Source organism: Coenobita brevimanus, chromosome 38 (assembly GCF_032717465.1).
Source record: "Coenobita brevimanus isolate Jiangsu-jjx chromosome 38, ASM3271746v2, whole genome shotgun sequence".
In the NCBI taxonomy this organism is placed as follows: Eukaryota; Metazoa; Arthropoda; class Malacostraca; order Decapoda; family Coenobitidae; genus Coenobita; species Coenobita brevimanus.
In genome coordinates, this window is record NC_136991.1 from 28,423,250 (window position 1) to 28,439,975 (window position 16,726).

At 40.3% G+C, this 16,726-nt stretch overlaps 1 protein-coding gene across 1 annotated transcript in view; it reads right to left on the reverse strand.

The window, feature by feature from the left end:
• Positions 1-1,383: 1,383 nt before the first annotated feature.
• The window catches only part of LOC145396559 (lachesin-like), a 189,043-nt gene continuing 173,700 nt past the window's right edge, over positions 1,384-16,726 (reverse strand). Inside the window, exons 6-7 of the mRNA XM_080269933.1 lie at positions 10,661-10,756; positions 1,384-1,481 (exon numbers count right to left, since the gene is read on the reverse strand). Of these exons, the coding sequence (XP_080126059.1) occupies positions 1,384-1,481; positions 10,661-10,756 (194 nt within the window). The remainder of the gene's footprint in view (positions 1,482-10,660; positions 10,757-16,726) is intronic.

Sequence of the window (16,726 nt, forward strand, 5' to 3'; positions counted from 1 at the left end):
AATAATAATAATAATAATAATACCCAGCGAACGTACATACATGAGAGGAATATGAGCTGCATGAAAGTAAATGAAAATGAGAGGTGATACTGCAGTGAGTGAGGATGGATGAAAATGAGTGAAAAAGCATTGAACCTGTATGAAGATGAGAAAAATGACTGGGTAGAAGTGAATATGAACGAAATTATTGGAAGTGAGCATACATAAGGAGAGATATAGTGCGAATGAAAATGAGTATGTGAATGTAAAAGAAATGATTGAATATAAAGGTAATGAAAGGAGTAAGAATGGTAGAAAAAATGATTGCATAAGGACTGATGAAGGGTGAGTGAAAATGCCTGAGCGTAAGGTACATGAAAGTGAAGGGGAAATGTGTTCGTACAAACGGAAATGGAAGAAAGTGAAGATGAATGTTTCCGTGAAAATGAAAGAGCGAATGAGGACAAATGAAATATTTGTGAAAGCGATCGTTGGCTACTTGAGAATGAGGAGGGAAGGTGAGTCGTTACTGATGAAAGTGAACGAAGATGAGTGAATATGAAGATGAGTCAAAGTGTGAGAATCAGTGAATGGGGAGACAGAAGGAGTGAGAGTATGATTATGAAACAATGGGTAAATGAATGGACGCGGTTTGAGATGAGTCAGATGTATATGAAAGTGAGTGAATATGAAGATGAGTCAAAGTATGCGAGGATTGATGAATGACGCTTATGAATGAGTAAGGGCATATGAAGAGACGAGAAAATGAGTGGCCGTACATGAAAGTGAACAAAAATGAGGCGGTGCAGATGAAAGTGAATGAAAATGAGTGACGTACTATGAAAGTGAGGAGGAGGAAAATGATATGGCGCAGATGAAGATGAGGGAAAATGAGATGGTACAGATGAAGGTGAGGGAAAATGAGTTCGTCAGTACAGTGAAAGTGAATGAAAATGGAGTGAGGCATGGAGAAGATTTAGTTGGTAGAGATGAAGATGAAGGAAAAAATGAATGAGCAGTTGTGGTAGAAAGTGACTGAGCATACATGAAAGTGAATCACAAATGAGTCGGTATACAAGAGTTGAACGTGAAAAATGGAGATAGTGAGTCATGATGTGTGGGAACATGAGTGAGCATTCTTTATGATCAAAGAACGATGAGTCGATCGGGGAATGTGAATGGATATGAATGAGAGAGCTGGCATGAAGATGAAGGGGGGGGGGAGGAATTAATAGTTACAGCTGAAGATGAGGGGAAATGAGATGGAGTATGATGGAGATTGAGTCGTTGTAAATGAAAGTGAGCGAGAAAACACTGATGGAGGTACGATGAAGGTGAGTGAAAGTGAGTTATTATTAAGACAACTGCGTGTGATGGGCTAGGGGAGTCGAGGCAGGGTCACTACTAGAGCAAGCCAGCCAGCCACCACCAGCACGTCCACGCCACCACCGCGGCTATACCCACTCCATCACCACCTCCATCACTTTCCCGGCCCCCGCTATCTGTAAGGGAGAGAAGAGGAATATGAGTATAAATTTTTCTTACGTGACTACAGCTACTACACCACCACCTCCATTTTCTCTCAGCCCCTGCTGTCTGTGAAAAGAGGGAAGAGAAGAGTACTTGGGGGAATATATTGATTTTCCTTTCCCTAGAATGAAACCACTACACTGCTATAGCCATTCCACCACCACCTCCATCATTCAGCCGCTGTTATCTGTAGAGTAGAGGAGGGAAAAGCACTGCAATGAATATACTGATCCTGCTTCCACGAAAGTCAAACCACCACTCGATATAGCCATTCCACCACCACCCCCGTAACTCTACCACCATTCGATATAGCCATTCCACCACCACCTCCGTAACTCTACCACCATTCGATATAGCCATTCCACCACCACCTCCGTAACTCTACCACCATTCGATATAGCCATTCCACCACCACCTCCGTAACTCTACCACCACTCGATATAGCCATTCCACCACCACCTCCGTAACTCTACCACCATTCGATATAGCCATTCCACCACCACCACCTCCGTAACTCTGTCAACGTCCTCTGTCGGCTAGGGAGAGAACAGATATTTTGTGTTAAATACAGTTTACCCCATCAGTACCAGAAGGGCGTCAGTTTCGTATTTTACACTAATTTACGTGAGTGCGAGGACGTCATTTAATTTTAACAACACTTAAACCTTTTAGCAGTTTCCTTATCACAGTGCTGAACGCATTTACTCACAGCCACATGAATACAAGGACGTGTTTTAGTACGGACGTCTCTTTATATTATACTCAATTCTTTAAGGAACCCTTCAATAAGAGGACGTCTTTCTTTTAGTTAACGTGCAAAATAAAGGTGATGCCTGAGGGTTTTATTCGCACAGGCGAAACCCTTCGTAATGAAGGGGTTAATACCATTCATACTAGCATAATGAATTCGATATTAGAAGTCAGGGTCGGGAAGGAAGGATGAAAATGAGTGAAAATGAGATGCTCGAAATCAAAGTGAAAACCTATATATTTCAATTGCTTTCGCTGGCACAGTCATTAAATTGTAAATTTCCTTCAACAGGACAGTATCATCACCACCATCATCGTCGTCGTTGTTGTCGTCGTCATCTTCATTTATATTCATTCTCACCATCATCGTCATTATTGTCATCACTGTCATTATTATTTTCCCGACCATTTTCGCCTGTAGCTTCTTCAGGGGTGCTGAAAAACTCACGGACTGGCCGAGCTTATATGCAGGTGATGGGGACTCGCCCTCTGCCGGCTGTCAGGCTATGCCCTGAAGAAGCCACAGGCGAAACTAGTCGGGAATAAAACTCACCTCTGTTTCACCCGTGTTTCCTTCCACCTCCTTCCGACACTTGTCATAATGTCTCTACATTATGACTTTCATCAGCGTCTTCGTCGTCATCGTCCTAATTCAGTTTCCTGTTCCTCCAGTATATTACCAATATGCCAGGAATCGAACCCGGGACTCTCAGGTGAGAGCCAGGCAACATATCACTACACCACGACCAGGTCAAAGTTATCTCACTTTGTCACAGTCTTGTAACCAATGTCCCTCCACCCCCACTGTGGGCATGAAGAGGATGAGATAATCCCCTGGCACTTGGGCAAGTAATATATTGGATGATTTTTCCTGTGTACAAAACGGGTTTCTCTCTTCAGTTTCTTGTTATTTCAGAGAGGCTGGTATGATTTTGAATCTGGCAGAGAAAAAATGAAAAACATGGGCTGTCACCAGATTGCTCCACCCAGTGAGATATGCAACACATCTATTCATTCATTCATGCATGTTTCAATGCATTCATTTATTCATACATTCCATACATTCATATATCCATTAATTCGTTTATTTATTATTACTTTTCATTCAAGGCTTCGAAATGTTCTCAAGTAGATAATCAGAAAAAAAGGACCAATGTATATATATATATATATATATATATATATATATATATATATATAATATTATATAAACTGTGGAGAAACACACATAACACGCATATGTGGAGCTCTTGATACTCAAGCCAGGAATCGAACGGGAACTCCTAGATAGGAGCCAGACGCTGTTGCTGTACAACGGCGTGATATAAGCTAAATCACCCGATTTCTGTGACGAACCAGCTAAATCCATTATGGGAGAATATTTTGCAACTCGTATGATGATGGCGTATTTTAGAGTTATCTGGATTTTTTGCTTAGCGCCACGCAACTCGGCAAGCGACATACATTGCAGTTTTAATCTGTTCAAGGCAATACAAGCAAGTTCCTATATATACAGTATACTCTCTCTCTCTCTCTCTCTCTCTCTCTCTCTCTCTCCCCCTTCTTTATATAATATATATATATATATATATATATATATATATATATATATATATATATATATATATAATATATATATATAATGTATTTACATATGAGAGAGGGGGAGGGGGAAATTAACTGGTGGACGTTCGCGCTCAACTCAAAGCACCGATCATACTGACAACAACTTTCTCTGAAGTCTGCTATATCTGTCACGAAATAGTCAGCAGAGAACTCGTGTTAAAATAAGACTTCTAGCCACACAACTCTGTCCTGCATATGTCATATCAATATCACATGCATAATCAATTCTCAGCGTTCGTCTACATTACACCATGCCAGCATATTCTGTCTTGCGCTTATGATAGTTGAGACTACGCTAAATTTATGAAGACCAGTAACCCCAACACAGTGAGTTAATACAGCTCGTCCTGAAGTTGCCATACTAATCATAGAAATACAGCCAATGAAGCAATGGTCTTATAAATTCATTAAGCCAGTCTCGTTAAGTCATGGATGTAATTATTTGATCCATGTTCAGTTAATCAGTCTCAGAGATCAAATCAAAGGAATCTATTAAGAGAATTGTATAGCAGGTGCGAAGAGTAATTTACCACTTCAATATTTTAGTCAGTGACTGGAATTACCAGTTATGTGGGAAATAATAATGGAGGAAAGTATGAATGAAGGAAAGTCGACGACATATTTTCTGTTTTGCTCTTGTCTTCAATATGCATTTTATTTACCTGTAGGATGGACCCTCCGAGTCAGAGAGGTTATATGTAGTCATAATTAATATTTTCTGCATCAATAAGATAGCCGAATAAAATCGTCTGGTGGTAGTGAAATAAAATGAAAAAAGGCGTCATCGCGCTGAAGAGGTTAAGAAATATTTCTGGACAGCCTTAAAATTACAGTGGGAAACCTATTGAAGGAGAAAAATAATCAGACAACTACTGTATACCCCATCTACTCTAACTTGGTCTTAAATTGCCATCTTTTCATGGTGAATGCTGAGCTGTAACATTAGATTAACACTAGAATATGGTGCTAGCACAAAGAATTGCTGTGGAAAGGCGTTGGAGCCACATACTGCTTTTTACTACCGAGACATGGAAAATAAGCTGCAAAAAGTATGAAAAATCTTGAAGCTGAGGTGATTGATCTCTAGTATCATATGTAGAGGATTAATAGTAAATGATTATGAGCTTCAGTATATTTCGGGAAAAAGTTGAAACAATGCTGGTCGTTGGAAAATATTGGAATGCTATGATACGGGAGGTAAAATGGAATACTCAGAATTTGTTGAACATTATAGTTTTTGGTCAGTGTCACAAACACATGGTAATGCTGCAGATGGAGCGCTATGAAAATAATTTAGCCATTTCTTTGAGAAAAATCGAAACTGTTCTGGCTGCTAGTTTAGTTTTTGTCATCAGAGAATTGAAGTCAAAAGTATAATGCATCCTTCTTTGAAATAATCTTTAAAATTCCCTTCAGTGTCATGTCGACACATATACCAGGTATCACAGACGATGCTATTCACCTTAGGAGGGATCCCTGCTTGACTGGATTAACAGTTCCTAAACTGTATTACTTAATCGTTGTTAAATTATTTATAACTGATGTAAAGAGTCCTTATGTGTACCCCTTGTAACTCATGTTATTAATAGTAAAATATTGGTAATATTACGTAATGTATGGTTCAGTTAAGAGTGAAGGATACTACATAGTATAGTGCTGCTGTATCTAGGCGATCATATTCAGTTTTTGACCATGAATTGGCAAAAGTAACAAGAAACCACACCAACTATCACAAATACAGGTCTTTCCCGAGGTCCATATCATTGTTCTTTAGTCACAGTAAAACACTTAAGAGGCGTTTAAATATGTTAATGAATACCAGTTAGTGTCTGTAGCAGCCTCTTCTTTCTGCGAGTCTTAATTTACTCAAATACATTATAGTCAAAGATTAATATATCGTTCATAAACGATATGTTGTTACTTACTGTATGAACGCGTTGAGTAAGTGGTTCACAACTTTCAAAATTCGTCGAGAATGGTGTGCAACTTTTAATATGCTCAAGATAGGGGGTTTCAACCTTGGGTACTCGTATCCTTGAGGAAGCATTAGAGCTGACCCGTGGGTACGATTAACATGGCATCATCTTGCCAAGAGTGTGACAAAAGGAAAGTCATACCAACTGTGTTTTGCCACCATCAAATCACACATGTATTAACGTCAAGTTTTAATGATTATCAGCAGCTTTAGTTGGCTCATTTTTGTTATTACTGTGGCAGTGATCATCTCTGGATTTGAGCGTGCCACCTTCAGTGCTTGGCATGATGCCTCCCTCCCGCAGTGCTTAGGCAGGAACTGTCCTCATGAGCTGTGGACGACGTTGTTATGTCTCTAACTACCTTCGCATTACACTGAAACAAGCCATTACCTCTCAGATCCGAAGCTTATTTTTTTATATACCTTTTCAATGGAATGATTAACTCCAGTAAAGTGACATTTTCAGGTCTCGCAACCTGCTGATGTTAATACTGCCGGCCGCACGAAGTGGCGTCCATGTCACGAATGTTTCATGTGTTCTTGCCATCTGCCGACGATTCCACCCAGTTCAGGGGATGTTTTTCAAACTGGTGGGATTAGTCATAACTTTCATTAACAACTGAACCTCGGCGACTTTAATATTCTGCTTTGTAGGCAATTTTATTCAGTATATATATATATATATATATATATATATATATATATATATATATATATATATATATATATATATATATATATATATATATATATATGTATACGTATATGCATATATCCATTCATCCATCCATCATCCAATCCTACATTGCCCCATGAGGAGCGTAGGAGCCCGGGGCTAGGCAGTTGGTCCCGACATTTAAGATGAGAGTGACCAGCCTCACTCATCCCTGAGTGGCATTACATGAGCAATCAACCTCAACCATCCCTTGGATATAAACCTTCACCGGCTCAATCTGATTGGAGAGCAGTAATTACCCACTAAACCATCAGGCCCCAAAATTTGGTTATATGGTTACCACCCAGCGTAGTAAATGGTTTCCTGGTGCACAGGAAACCATTTGGCTTGTCACTCAGTGTAGAGTCACCCACAGGCTGAAGGTAGTGGAAAGAATGAAGGAAAGAAAGACAGAAGAGGGAGTGTAAAGTCATCCGTAGGCAGAAGGACAAGGAAAGAATGAAGGAAAAGAAAGACACAAGAGAAGGGAAGGACAGAAGGAGGGAGAGGAAAGGGCAGACACCCGAGAGCAGCACTACATCGAATGAGTGGATGGTGAGCGCCCACACGTATCACACAATATATATATATATATATATATATATATATATATATATATATATATATATATATATATATATATATATATATATATATATATATATATATATATATATATATATGTGTGTGTGTGTGTGTGTGTGTGTGTGTATATGTATATATACATACATTTATGTATATATATATATATATATATATATATATATATATATATATATATATATATATATATATATATACATACATACATACTTATGTGCAGTATAATTCTAAGAGTCTGTGTATGTACGTGTGTATGCGGGTGTAGCGCAGCCAAAACTGAAAAAAAAAAAAAATGAAACTTGGCAGGATGATTGGCATTGGGTCCCAGGTGTGCAGGGTTCATTTTCATGTCGACTGGAATTTTCTGACGGTGTTTTTACCCCTAACAATTGTCCCAGTTGATGTTACACATTGCGTTTGCGGAAAAATGTGGCAGGTCACATCCATTTAGTTTCATGTATCGAGAGTGAGAGAGAGAGAGAGAGAGAGAGAGAGAGAGAGAAGAGGGGGTTGCATATATACATTTCGATGTCTGTTACTTCATTGATGCTAAGAAGACGATTTTATTCAGCAGAAAAAGGAATTCGCTGTGATGATGGTGTTGGTGGTGGTGGTAGCTGTGATGGTGGTAGCAGCAGTGATGGTGGTGGTGGTGTTAGCTGTGGTGGCGGTGGTGGTGTTAGCTGTGGTGGCGGTGGTGGTGTTAGCTGTGGTGGCGGTGGGGTGTTAGCTGTGGTGGTTGTGGTGGGATATGTGGTGGTGGTGGCGGCGGCAGCTGTTCGTAAACGACTTATTTTGAATATGTGCTACACAAAGCACTTGTTTCAGAGCGAAGCGCTGTTCTGAACCGGCTCTTATTTGTATTGTACAAGTGCTGAGCGACCCGTCACAAGGTTCTTTTCTTAGCATATCTATCTATCTATCTATCTATCTATATATATATATATATATATATATATATATATATATAGAGAGAGAGAGAGAGAGAGAGAGAGAGAGAGAGAGAGAGGTAGATCGATAGATGTATATATAGATATATGTATATATATGATTATATATATTATACGTACGGGCGTGAGACCTGGAAACTGACAAAATCGATGGAAAAACAACTAATCCGTTCTCAGAGAGCAGTGGAGAGGCCTATGTTGGGAATATCTTTAAGAAACAGGAAAAAATCGACTTGGGCAAAAGAGCAGATTAAAGTAAAAGACATTATAGAAGTTATAAACGAACAGAAATGGAAGTGAGCAGGTCATGTAGCAAGAATAAGGGATAACTAATGGAGCAAGAGGCTGACTGATTGGACCCCAAGAGATTGTAAGCGTAGCAGAAAAACACCAGTCTGGAGGTGGAGAGACGAGATAGAGAAGTTTGCACGCAAAACTTGGCAGAGATTGGCTCAGTGAAGAAATTCGTGGAATAAAGTGGGGGAGGCCTTTGTACAGCAATGGACTTCCAATAGCCGATGATATATGTATGTATGTGTGTGTGTGTGTGTGTGTGTGTGTGTGTGTGTACTCATTACTCTGCTTTTTATCCTGTTGTTAAAGGCGGCGATGTCCTCTGTTGTTACCCTGCCATGATCTTTTTAATAAACTAATTTAATCAATCAACCAGTCAGTCAGTCTGTAAATAGGAGGGACAGACTGGAACAACACGTCATCGGCTTAGGTTTATCCTTCATTAATTACCTTAACACTAGAGATCTTAATTGTAAACTCGCCTGTAAATAGCATAAAAGAGAGAGAGAGAGAGAGAGAGAGAGAGAGAGAGAGAGAGAGAGAGAGAGAGAGAGAGAGAGAGAGAGAGAGAGAGAGAGAAAACGCGGAATTGGGTTGAAGGGGTTGATGAGGTTAGTTTGTTAACCCCTTCTGTACGACGATATCTTTTTGCAGTAGGTTTTTGTTGCCTCTGGACGACTTTCATTGATCTCATTAAAATCCCCCGAGTTCCACGAGTCTCTTCAAAGTTGACAAAAAAGCGTCTGAAGACAACAAAAAGGATTATGAAAAATGCTTAATCGTAGTGAAGTGGTTAACCTCGGTGACGTTAGAAAGTTACTGGAGCTAGTTGATCTACAGGTTTACTTAAAGCTGATTACAGTTTTGCCCTTGATCTAAAAGGCTCGTATTCTCGTTGGCTTAGAAGACTTTAACATTTTTCTCAGCCATTTGTTTTGTCTCATGCACATTAACCCCCATGGTGAGAGCTAACCTTGTAGTGTATCCCAACTAAAGTCGGGTGATCTTTTTGATCACCCGAGAGGGTCATAGGAACTTTAGTGTTAATACTGTCACCATTAACTCCATGGTCGTGACAACTTTGGTATGTTATTACTGCTAACGCCGGAAGATTTATTCAGCTGAGCAAGTCTTAAATGACTGGGAGGGTTGATATCCTTTTGCTGGAGATGCAGTTATGCCGTTATTAAATGGATATAAATAACATACCAGAAAATATTAAGATGTAACAAGACACGGTTCCCATACGATTAGCATTTCCAGGTACTAAGCTGTCGGCCTGATAACGCCAGGCTCAAATCCTGGATGCAGACTGTTGGTGCCACTCGACTCGGTTGTCCATCCAGCCTTTGTGTGAGTACCGAGGGCAGCACATAGGGGAGATAACTGTGGTAAGATCACTTTATGTCCTTGGATGATGCAGTGGCCCTCTATCCCAGGGTAGTTGGTGACTTAACTTGCCATAGACCCGAATACCTAAGTTATGGAGATAACACCAGCTAAGCACCTCACGGCGTTTGTCCTCAACTTTAAATGAAGAAGTACACTATGTCTTCCGTGCCAAAGAGAACACGGCTCAGTATAAGAATAGTACCCTAACCCTTCGACTGCGATATTCCTCTTGTGTATTTTGTACACGCCAACTTTATGCGATTTTATGATCATTAAGCCCAGAGAAGCCCATAGTGGCAAAAAGTTAAAAGAATCATCTGGATAAACTTTTGGAGCAAGAACTGAAAACTCATTAATTTAATTCAAGCTGAGTTCAAACGTTTTTATTTACTTATATTCACCGCAGCCAAAGAGTTATTCCTTCAGTCCGATGACGTATTTTGTCTAGTTTACTCTTGCAACTACCAGACGAATATATGCAGCTTTGGGGAGAGCCCTGTTAAAGTAGGGGTTAATGATGGCAGTATTGAACCAAAGCGGAAAAAATCGTCTGGTGATGAAAAGAATGAATATAAAAGACGTCACCATGTCAAAAGAGTGAACCACTTCACTCGGATGACGCATATTACATTATTGCTAATACCAGACGATTTTACTCTGCTTTGGAGAGACTCTCCATCTGGTAAAGTTATATATAGCTTGCATTAACCCCTTCGCTGCTAGAGTGCTGTTGTAAGCAGAATAAAATCGTCTGATGCTTGCAAGAATAAAAAAATACATCCTCGGACTGAAGGGGTTGACATTAAACGGAAAGCACTAAAACCAATAGGAGGCAGAATATCTTACTTGCTTTGGTGTCTAAAATATTTATCCTAGCTATGTTTTTGGACTTTCTGGTGCCATAGTGTTGGTCCCTGGAGGGCGCTGACTGCACCCCTGGGTCTGGGCGCGTCAGGACAGAGCAGAGAGCACCAGTGGCAGAGACAGCAGACAGCGGCAAACAGGGCAGGGGGATGGATGGTGACAGGACGCCGCCAGGCAGCACGCAGCCAGAAGTGAAGGAGAGAGGGAGTTACTATGTTGTCTTAATTTAGGAGGAGAAATGTGTGGTGCATGTGCTGGGCCAGAATTCTCGTCAGCATGGAGGCTCTCTTGATACCTCTTGCTTATCAGTTGGCACACTAATATTTTCGACATCCCGGAGGGCGACGGACGTGGGAGAGCCAATAATAGGCTACCGTGGGCCTGGTCATTTAACCCGTGGGAGACCAGCCAACGTCCTTGACCTGATTTTACACGACAGGAAAGCCTCCAGCATAACATGTTAATTCGAACCGTGGCCCGTTATCGTCCGGTTCCCTGCGACCATCACTCAGCCACTGTACTGCCGAAGTGTAACATGAGAAACATACTGCCAAGGAAAAGATATAAGAAAGCCTCCTAAACGCATGAGAATACGGCCCTTGGTCTAGCGACATGATTCTTTGTATTGGCTAGTTATGCATTCCTTCACTGAGCAGACTAAACTGGGTGAGTATGGCATTCATATTTGTCCAATAATGCTTTATATTATATAGTAAGGGACAGATACAACACTAACCATTGTTATATAGGCAGGAATGCTGCACTTATCCAATTTAGTCTGCACAATGAAGGAATGCATATGTAGCCAGTACACTCTGGCTACCTAGGTGGAGCAACTTATTAATAACCCCTTCAGTACGATGGATGTCCTTTTTAATCTGTGTTACCAACACACGATTTTAGTCAGGTTAGGGCAGAACTCCTGTACTGAAAAGGTTAGAGGCAGTCTTCATAAATCCTTTCAATACGATTTCTTGTTTATATATACAGGATGGTTCATATATAACACTCCTCTTCCACTCCGCCGCGTAATTTCTCGTGTGTTGCGGGGGCGGCTGAGTCTGCGTTATCAGGCAACGTTAATTAATTTCCTACTCCTGCTAGCACACCCACGCTCACATCAGCAGACTGAGCCGTCTCCGCTGCATGCTACATATCGCCAAGTGAGTTGGAAATGGAACGCTGTTTACCAACCATCTTATATGTTCTTGCCACCGCTGGACGATTTTATTCTAGTTAGGAGAGACCCCTCATAGCGAAGGAGCTACAGCGATATTTTAAACTAGACCAACAGACTGCAGTGGATTGAATGATTAAGGCTATATTCTAGGTAGCGTGGGAAACTTTGTAGCACCTATTTCATAGCGATTTTTTTTTTTTGTATTTTTCACTAATATTTTACATGATATATATATATATATATATATATATATATATATATATATATATATATATATATATATATATATATATTATCCTCATGATTATAGTCATAGTTTGTATAAATAATATACAAGATGACAGTGACATGTAAGATGAAGAATAAATCATAAATCGGAAAGGTGGAAGTGTTACAAAATCTCCAGATACACCTAGAATACAACCCAAAATAAATGAATGGACAATTGGGAACCCACCGTGAGTCTAAGATGATAAGAAAATGACAGCTAAGAAGGCTTCCTAAGCATTGCCCCAACTAACACTTAACCCTACAGAACCATGACGTGTAAATTTAGGGTTTACACTCGCTTCAACCACACGATTTTATTCAGCTTATGAGAGACCCTGTGTGGTGAAGGTGTTTGAGGTAATCCACATTTATCCCCATTCCAACAGCCAGACAATTTTATTCTGCTTTTAAGAGATTTTTGGTAGTGAACCGATTAAATCATGACAGTAATACTAAACATATACCTTAGAATGAATTTATCATTATTCAGTAGTGATCCTCCAAGCCGTTTATCCAGTAAGGTATAATCAGTTATATAATGTCCGTACACATGTTTATGATCCACTCATTGATAAGATAAGGATTCTACTTCATTACCATGTTGCCATATCCACGATCAAAAACCGGTCAGAACACAGTCAAGGAATGGATGGCAGTATTAGAGAGTGCCAGATTATCGTCCATTATTTAACCTTGGCCAAGCTGGACCACGCCCCTAACTTTGAATGCTGAGCCGTGACTGGGTGAATCTTGAAGGAGCACGAGCGAAAAAGTTTGCAAATTCTCATTATACAAGTAAATGTGTTATATCACTATCAACATATACGGTAGCACCATTTATTTTTTTCTTTTTAATTAGAAAACAATTATAAATTAATATTACTCTCGTAAGACCGCCATCAAGGCTTTTTTGGTCAGTCACCATTTGTTTATTTTCCTGAACTTTAAAATAAACAACATGTGTATGAATAACCTAATATATGGTAAAGCCCGAAGAAAATGGACTTGGCTCCGTTAGAGAAAAGAGACCATTGAGGGGTTAACGATAAGAATTTCGCAGATAAATTATTTATTTTGAACCATAAATGTTTTTGCAAAGTCTAGGATCGTAGGGAGTGTTCCAGCATAGTTTCATCAAAATCAGTCCGTGCGTCTAGGAGTAGCTGGCTAAACTTAAAGAGATATATTGTTACACAGATATGATTATTACATAGATATGATGTGTGGGTGATGGTGACACATTAAGCTAAATAATGTACATTTAGCGAAATGAAACTGGTATTAGGAAGAGCTGATGCTGTACCTTACTCACATATACAAGGTGGCCAATATGTAACTCTCCAATTGCACTCCGCTGGACGATTTCTGGTGTGTTGTGGGTATGGCTCAATAAGCATTATCAGTATCATTCTTCCGTCATTTATTAGTTTCCTGCTCCAGATGCCACAACCAGGCCCACACTAGCCGAATGACCCGTTCCCGCAACACACATGATACTGCCACGTGAATTTCTAGAGAAGCGCAGTTTACGGATCATTCATTTGGCCTATACGTCAGTTGAGTAGATGCAAGGGGGGCGGGGTACCTTTGCCAAAAAACTTAGCGAACTATAATCATTTTAACCTTTCTGAGGACTTGTCACTCCTATGATGAAAAAAAGACTATAGAAAATAAGGAAGTTGAGTATAATTAGAATTTTTCTGAATGTAACATAGAATATTTAACCAAGTGAAAATGAACGTCCACCACTAAGAGTTATAAATGAGAGAAGGTTCACATTAGTGCTAGAGGAAATTTGTGCTTAGCAGGTTATGACAGGAATTAGAATAGTACAACACCATTACACCCACCACAATATTACCACCTGTACAAACACCTCCTGATTCACACACACACACACACACACATACACACACACACACACACACACACACACACACACACACACACAAAACCAGACAACGGAATATGCTCTCTCTGTCAGACGGCTGTTTACACCTGGTCATTGTTCTGGTGGGTGCAGTCTCAGTGTGCGCTCCTTAATATTTCGTAATGGGCTATAAAGAGCCAGCGTCAGACTCGGGCATATTAGTACAGGACAATCACAGCAGGAGATGTTGCTGCAGTTCGCGGTGCTGGTTGTGTCTGAGAGCCGTAGCATGCCCTGCTTTGCGATTTACTTTGCGTCTTATGCTGATTCATGTGCAGCTACACCCCTTTCACCTTAACTTGGCCTAAAAATGACATTTTTTAAATGCTGAGCTGTAGCAATAGATTAACGCCATCATTATGTTGCAAATCATGAAGAAATGCTATAGAAAGGATATAGAGTCACAGTAATGACATTTGCTGCCACTAAGCTGCCTGAAATAAGCTGCAAAATGAGAAAAATCTAGGATAGATTAAGGTGAAAAGAGTATATTATTTTATATCGACAAGGCCCTGGCTTGACATCGTGGTTCAATCACGAAATCTTTGGATTTTGTCTCGTTACTCCAGCATATTAAATTGTACTTCGAACAGAAATAGGCACCTTGCTTTGTAATCGACGGTTGCGTGTATCTTGGGGAATTTTTTTTTGAGTTATTTCCGCTCCAATTACATTGTTTTCGACTAGACTAGAATAATAAAATCGTTCATCATCGTCACCATAATCCTAAGCCTGCTTTGCACTTATTTATGGGGTGAGATAGCTCCAGCAGGAGGAACAGGGGAGCAAATAACTTTACTCTTTTATCTCTAACTTTTCTTAAAATTTCCATCTCTGCATCTTGAATGCTGAATTGTAACAAGAGATTAACACTAGGATGTGATGCTAGTCACCGAGAAGCGTTATGAAAATGGTACTGAGCTGTAGTGTTGTCTTTTTCTGTAACTGGGGTACGTGAAATGAGCTGAAAGAGGATAAAGATTAGCGTCAAGTTAGCGCGAAGGAAGTATCGAGAGTGACGAATATAATGCTTTACTCGGTCGTTCGAAAATCATTGTGAAGCCATTGGTACTGTACCATCGCCAAGGTGGTAATATTTTTTATTAATTTTTTTTCTGTTTATCTGTATGCATCTAACAACAATAGCATAACTGTTTAATGGCATTACATAAATTTTGATGCACGCGCGCGCGCGCACACACACACACGCACGCACACACACACACACACACACACACACACACACACACACACACACACACACACACACACACACACACACACACACACACACCATGACCTACAACAACACGACCTCGGCTTCGGATTCACAATTAAACCTTCAGTCACTTCCTCGTTGTTCCTCGGATATAATTATGCAGAAAGAACAAGAGCCAGGTAAAGAAAAAAAAAAAAATCGTGCTGTCCTATTTTCGTCCTCCCTGCGAAAGTAAGTCTAATTTATGATAGTAAACTGATTGTAATTTTATTTGTGAATGAACGTCCGGGTTCACAAGAAACTTCAGATCAATTCCCTTTCTTTACCGTGATTTTCATTTTTGCGCAGAGAGAGAGAGAGAGAGAGAGAGAGTGAGTGAGTTAATGGTAACCTGTCAATGAATCTTCGTCTTTACCTGAATAATAATTAGTTCTTGGCTCGTCCTATTCCATACACATTGTGAAGCAAATGTTCAGCTTCGGAGGTCTTTACTAGTCCGTAGTAAATGAATAAATTGGTGGCGGTGGTAGCCTACTAGTCGTGGTTTTGTCATGAAACCTTGCGTTCGATCAGGGTAGCCGAGCAACATATCATCATCATCATCATCCACCTATCTATCTACCTATCCACCCATTCATCGATCTATCCATCTATTAATCTTCATCACACTCAGCCTCCTAAACATGTTACATGATCATGATCAACCATCTATCCTCCCATTAATCTTCATCACCATCCCCACCACCACCACCACCATCAGCCTCCTAGCCCTAACTTCCACTACCGATATGAAATATGATGTGTCGGATTTTACAAGAGCGTAAAAATATTGGAAACAGCATCCCTATGGCTTCCGACCTTTGTGCAATACGTTTATGATGTACAGCGTGGCCTATGACATTCCACTTCCACTCCGCCGGGCAATTTCTTGTGTGTTGTGGGGACGGCTCAGTCAGTAGTATCAATATCTACCCTGCGTCTTTTATTTTCTAATACCACTGATGCATCCACTCCCACACTAGCCAACTGATCCGTCCCCGCAACACATAAGATGCCGACTGAGCCTTACCTGCAACACATAAGGTGCTGAGTGAACCGTCCCTGCAACACATAAGATGCCGACTGAACCGTCCCCGCAACACATAAGATGCCGACTGAACCGTCCCCGCAAAACATAAGATGCCGACTGAACCGTCCCCGTAACACATAAGATACTGGCATGTAAGTTTCTAGTGGAGTGCTGTTCTTTTACGAGCCAGCCTGTAATTTCCTCTGGTTGCCGCTAATGTGTGGTTTAATAGTGTCCCTCGCTGTGAAGCTTTGTATCAGTCTACAGTTATATGACCTTTTTGTGCGACGGTGAACACTGTGTGTTTCTCCTACTGCCGGCATTCGATTTTATTCAATATAGAAGATACCTCTTCGTATTGAAGGGGATAACTTTTGCTA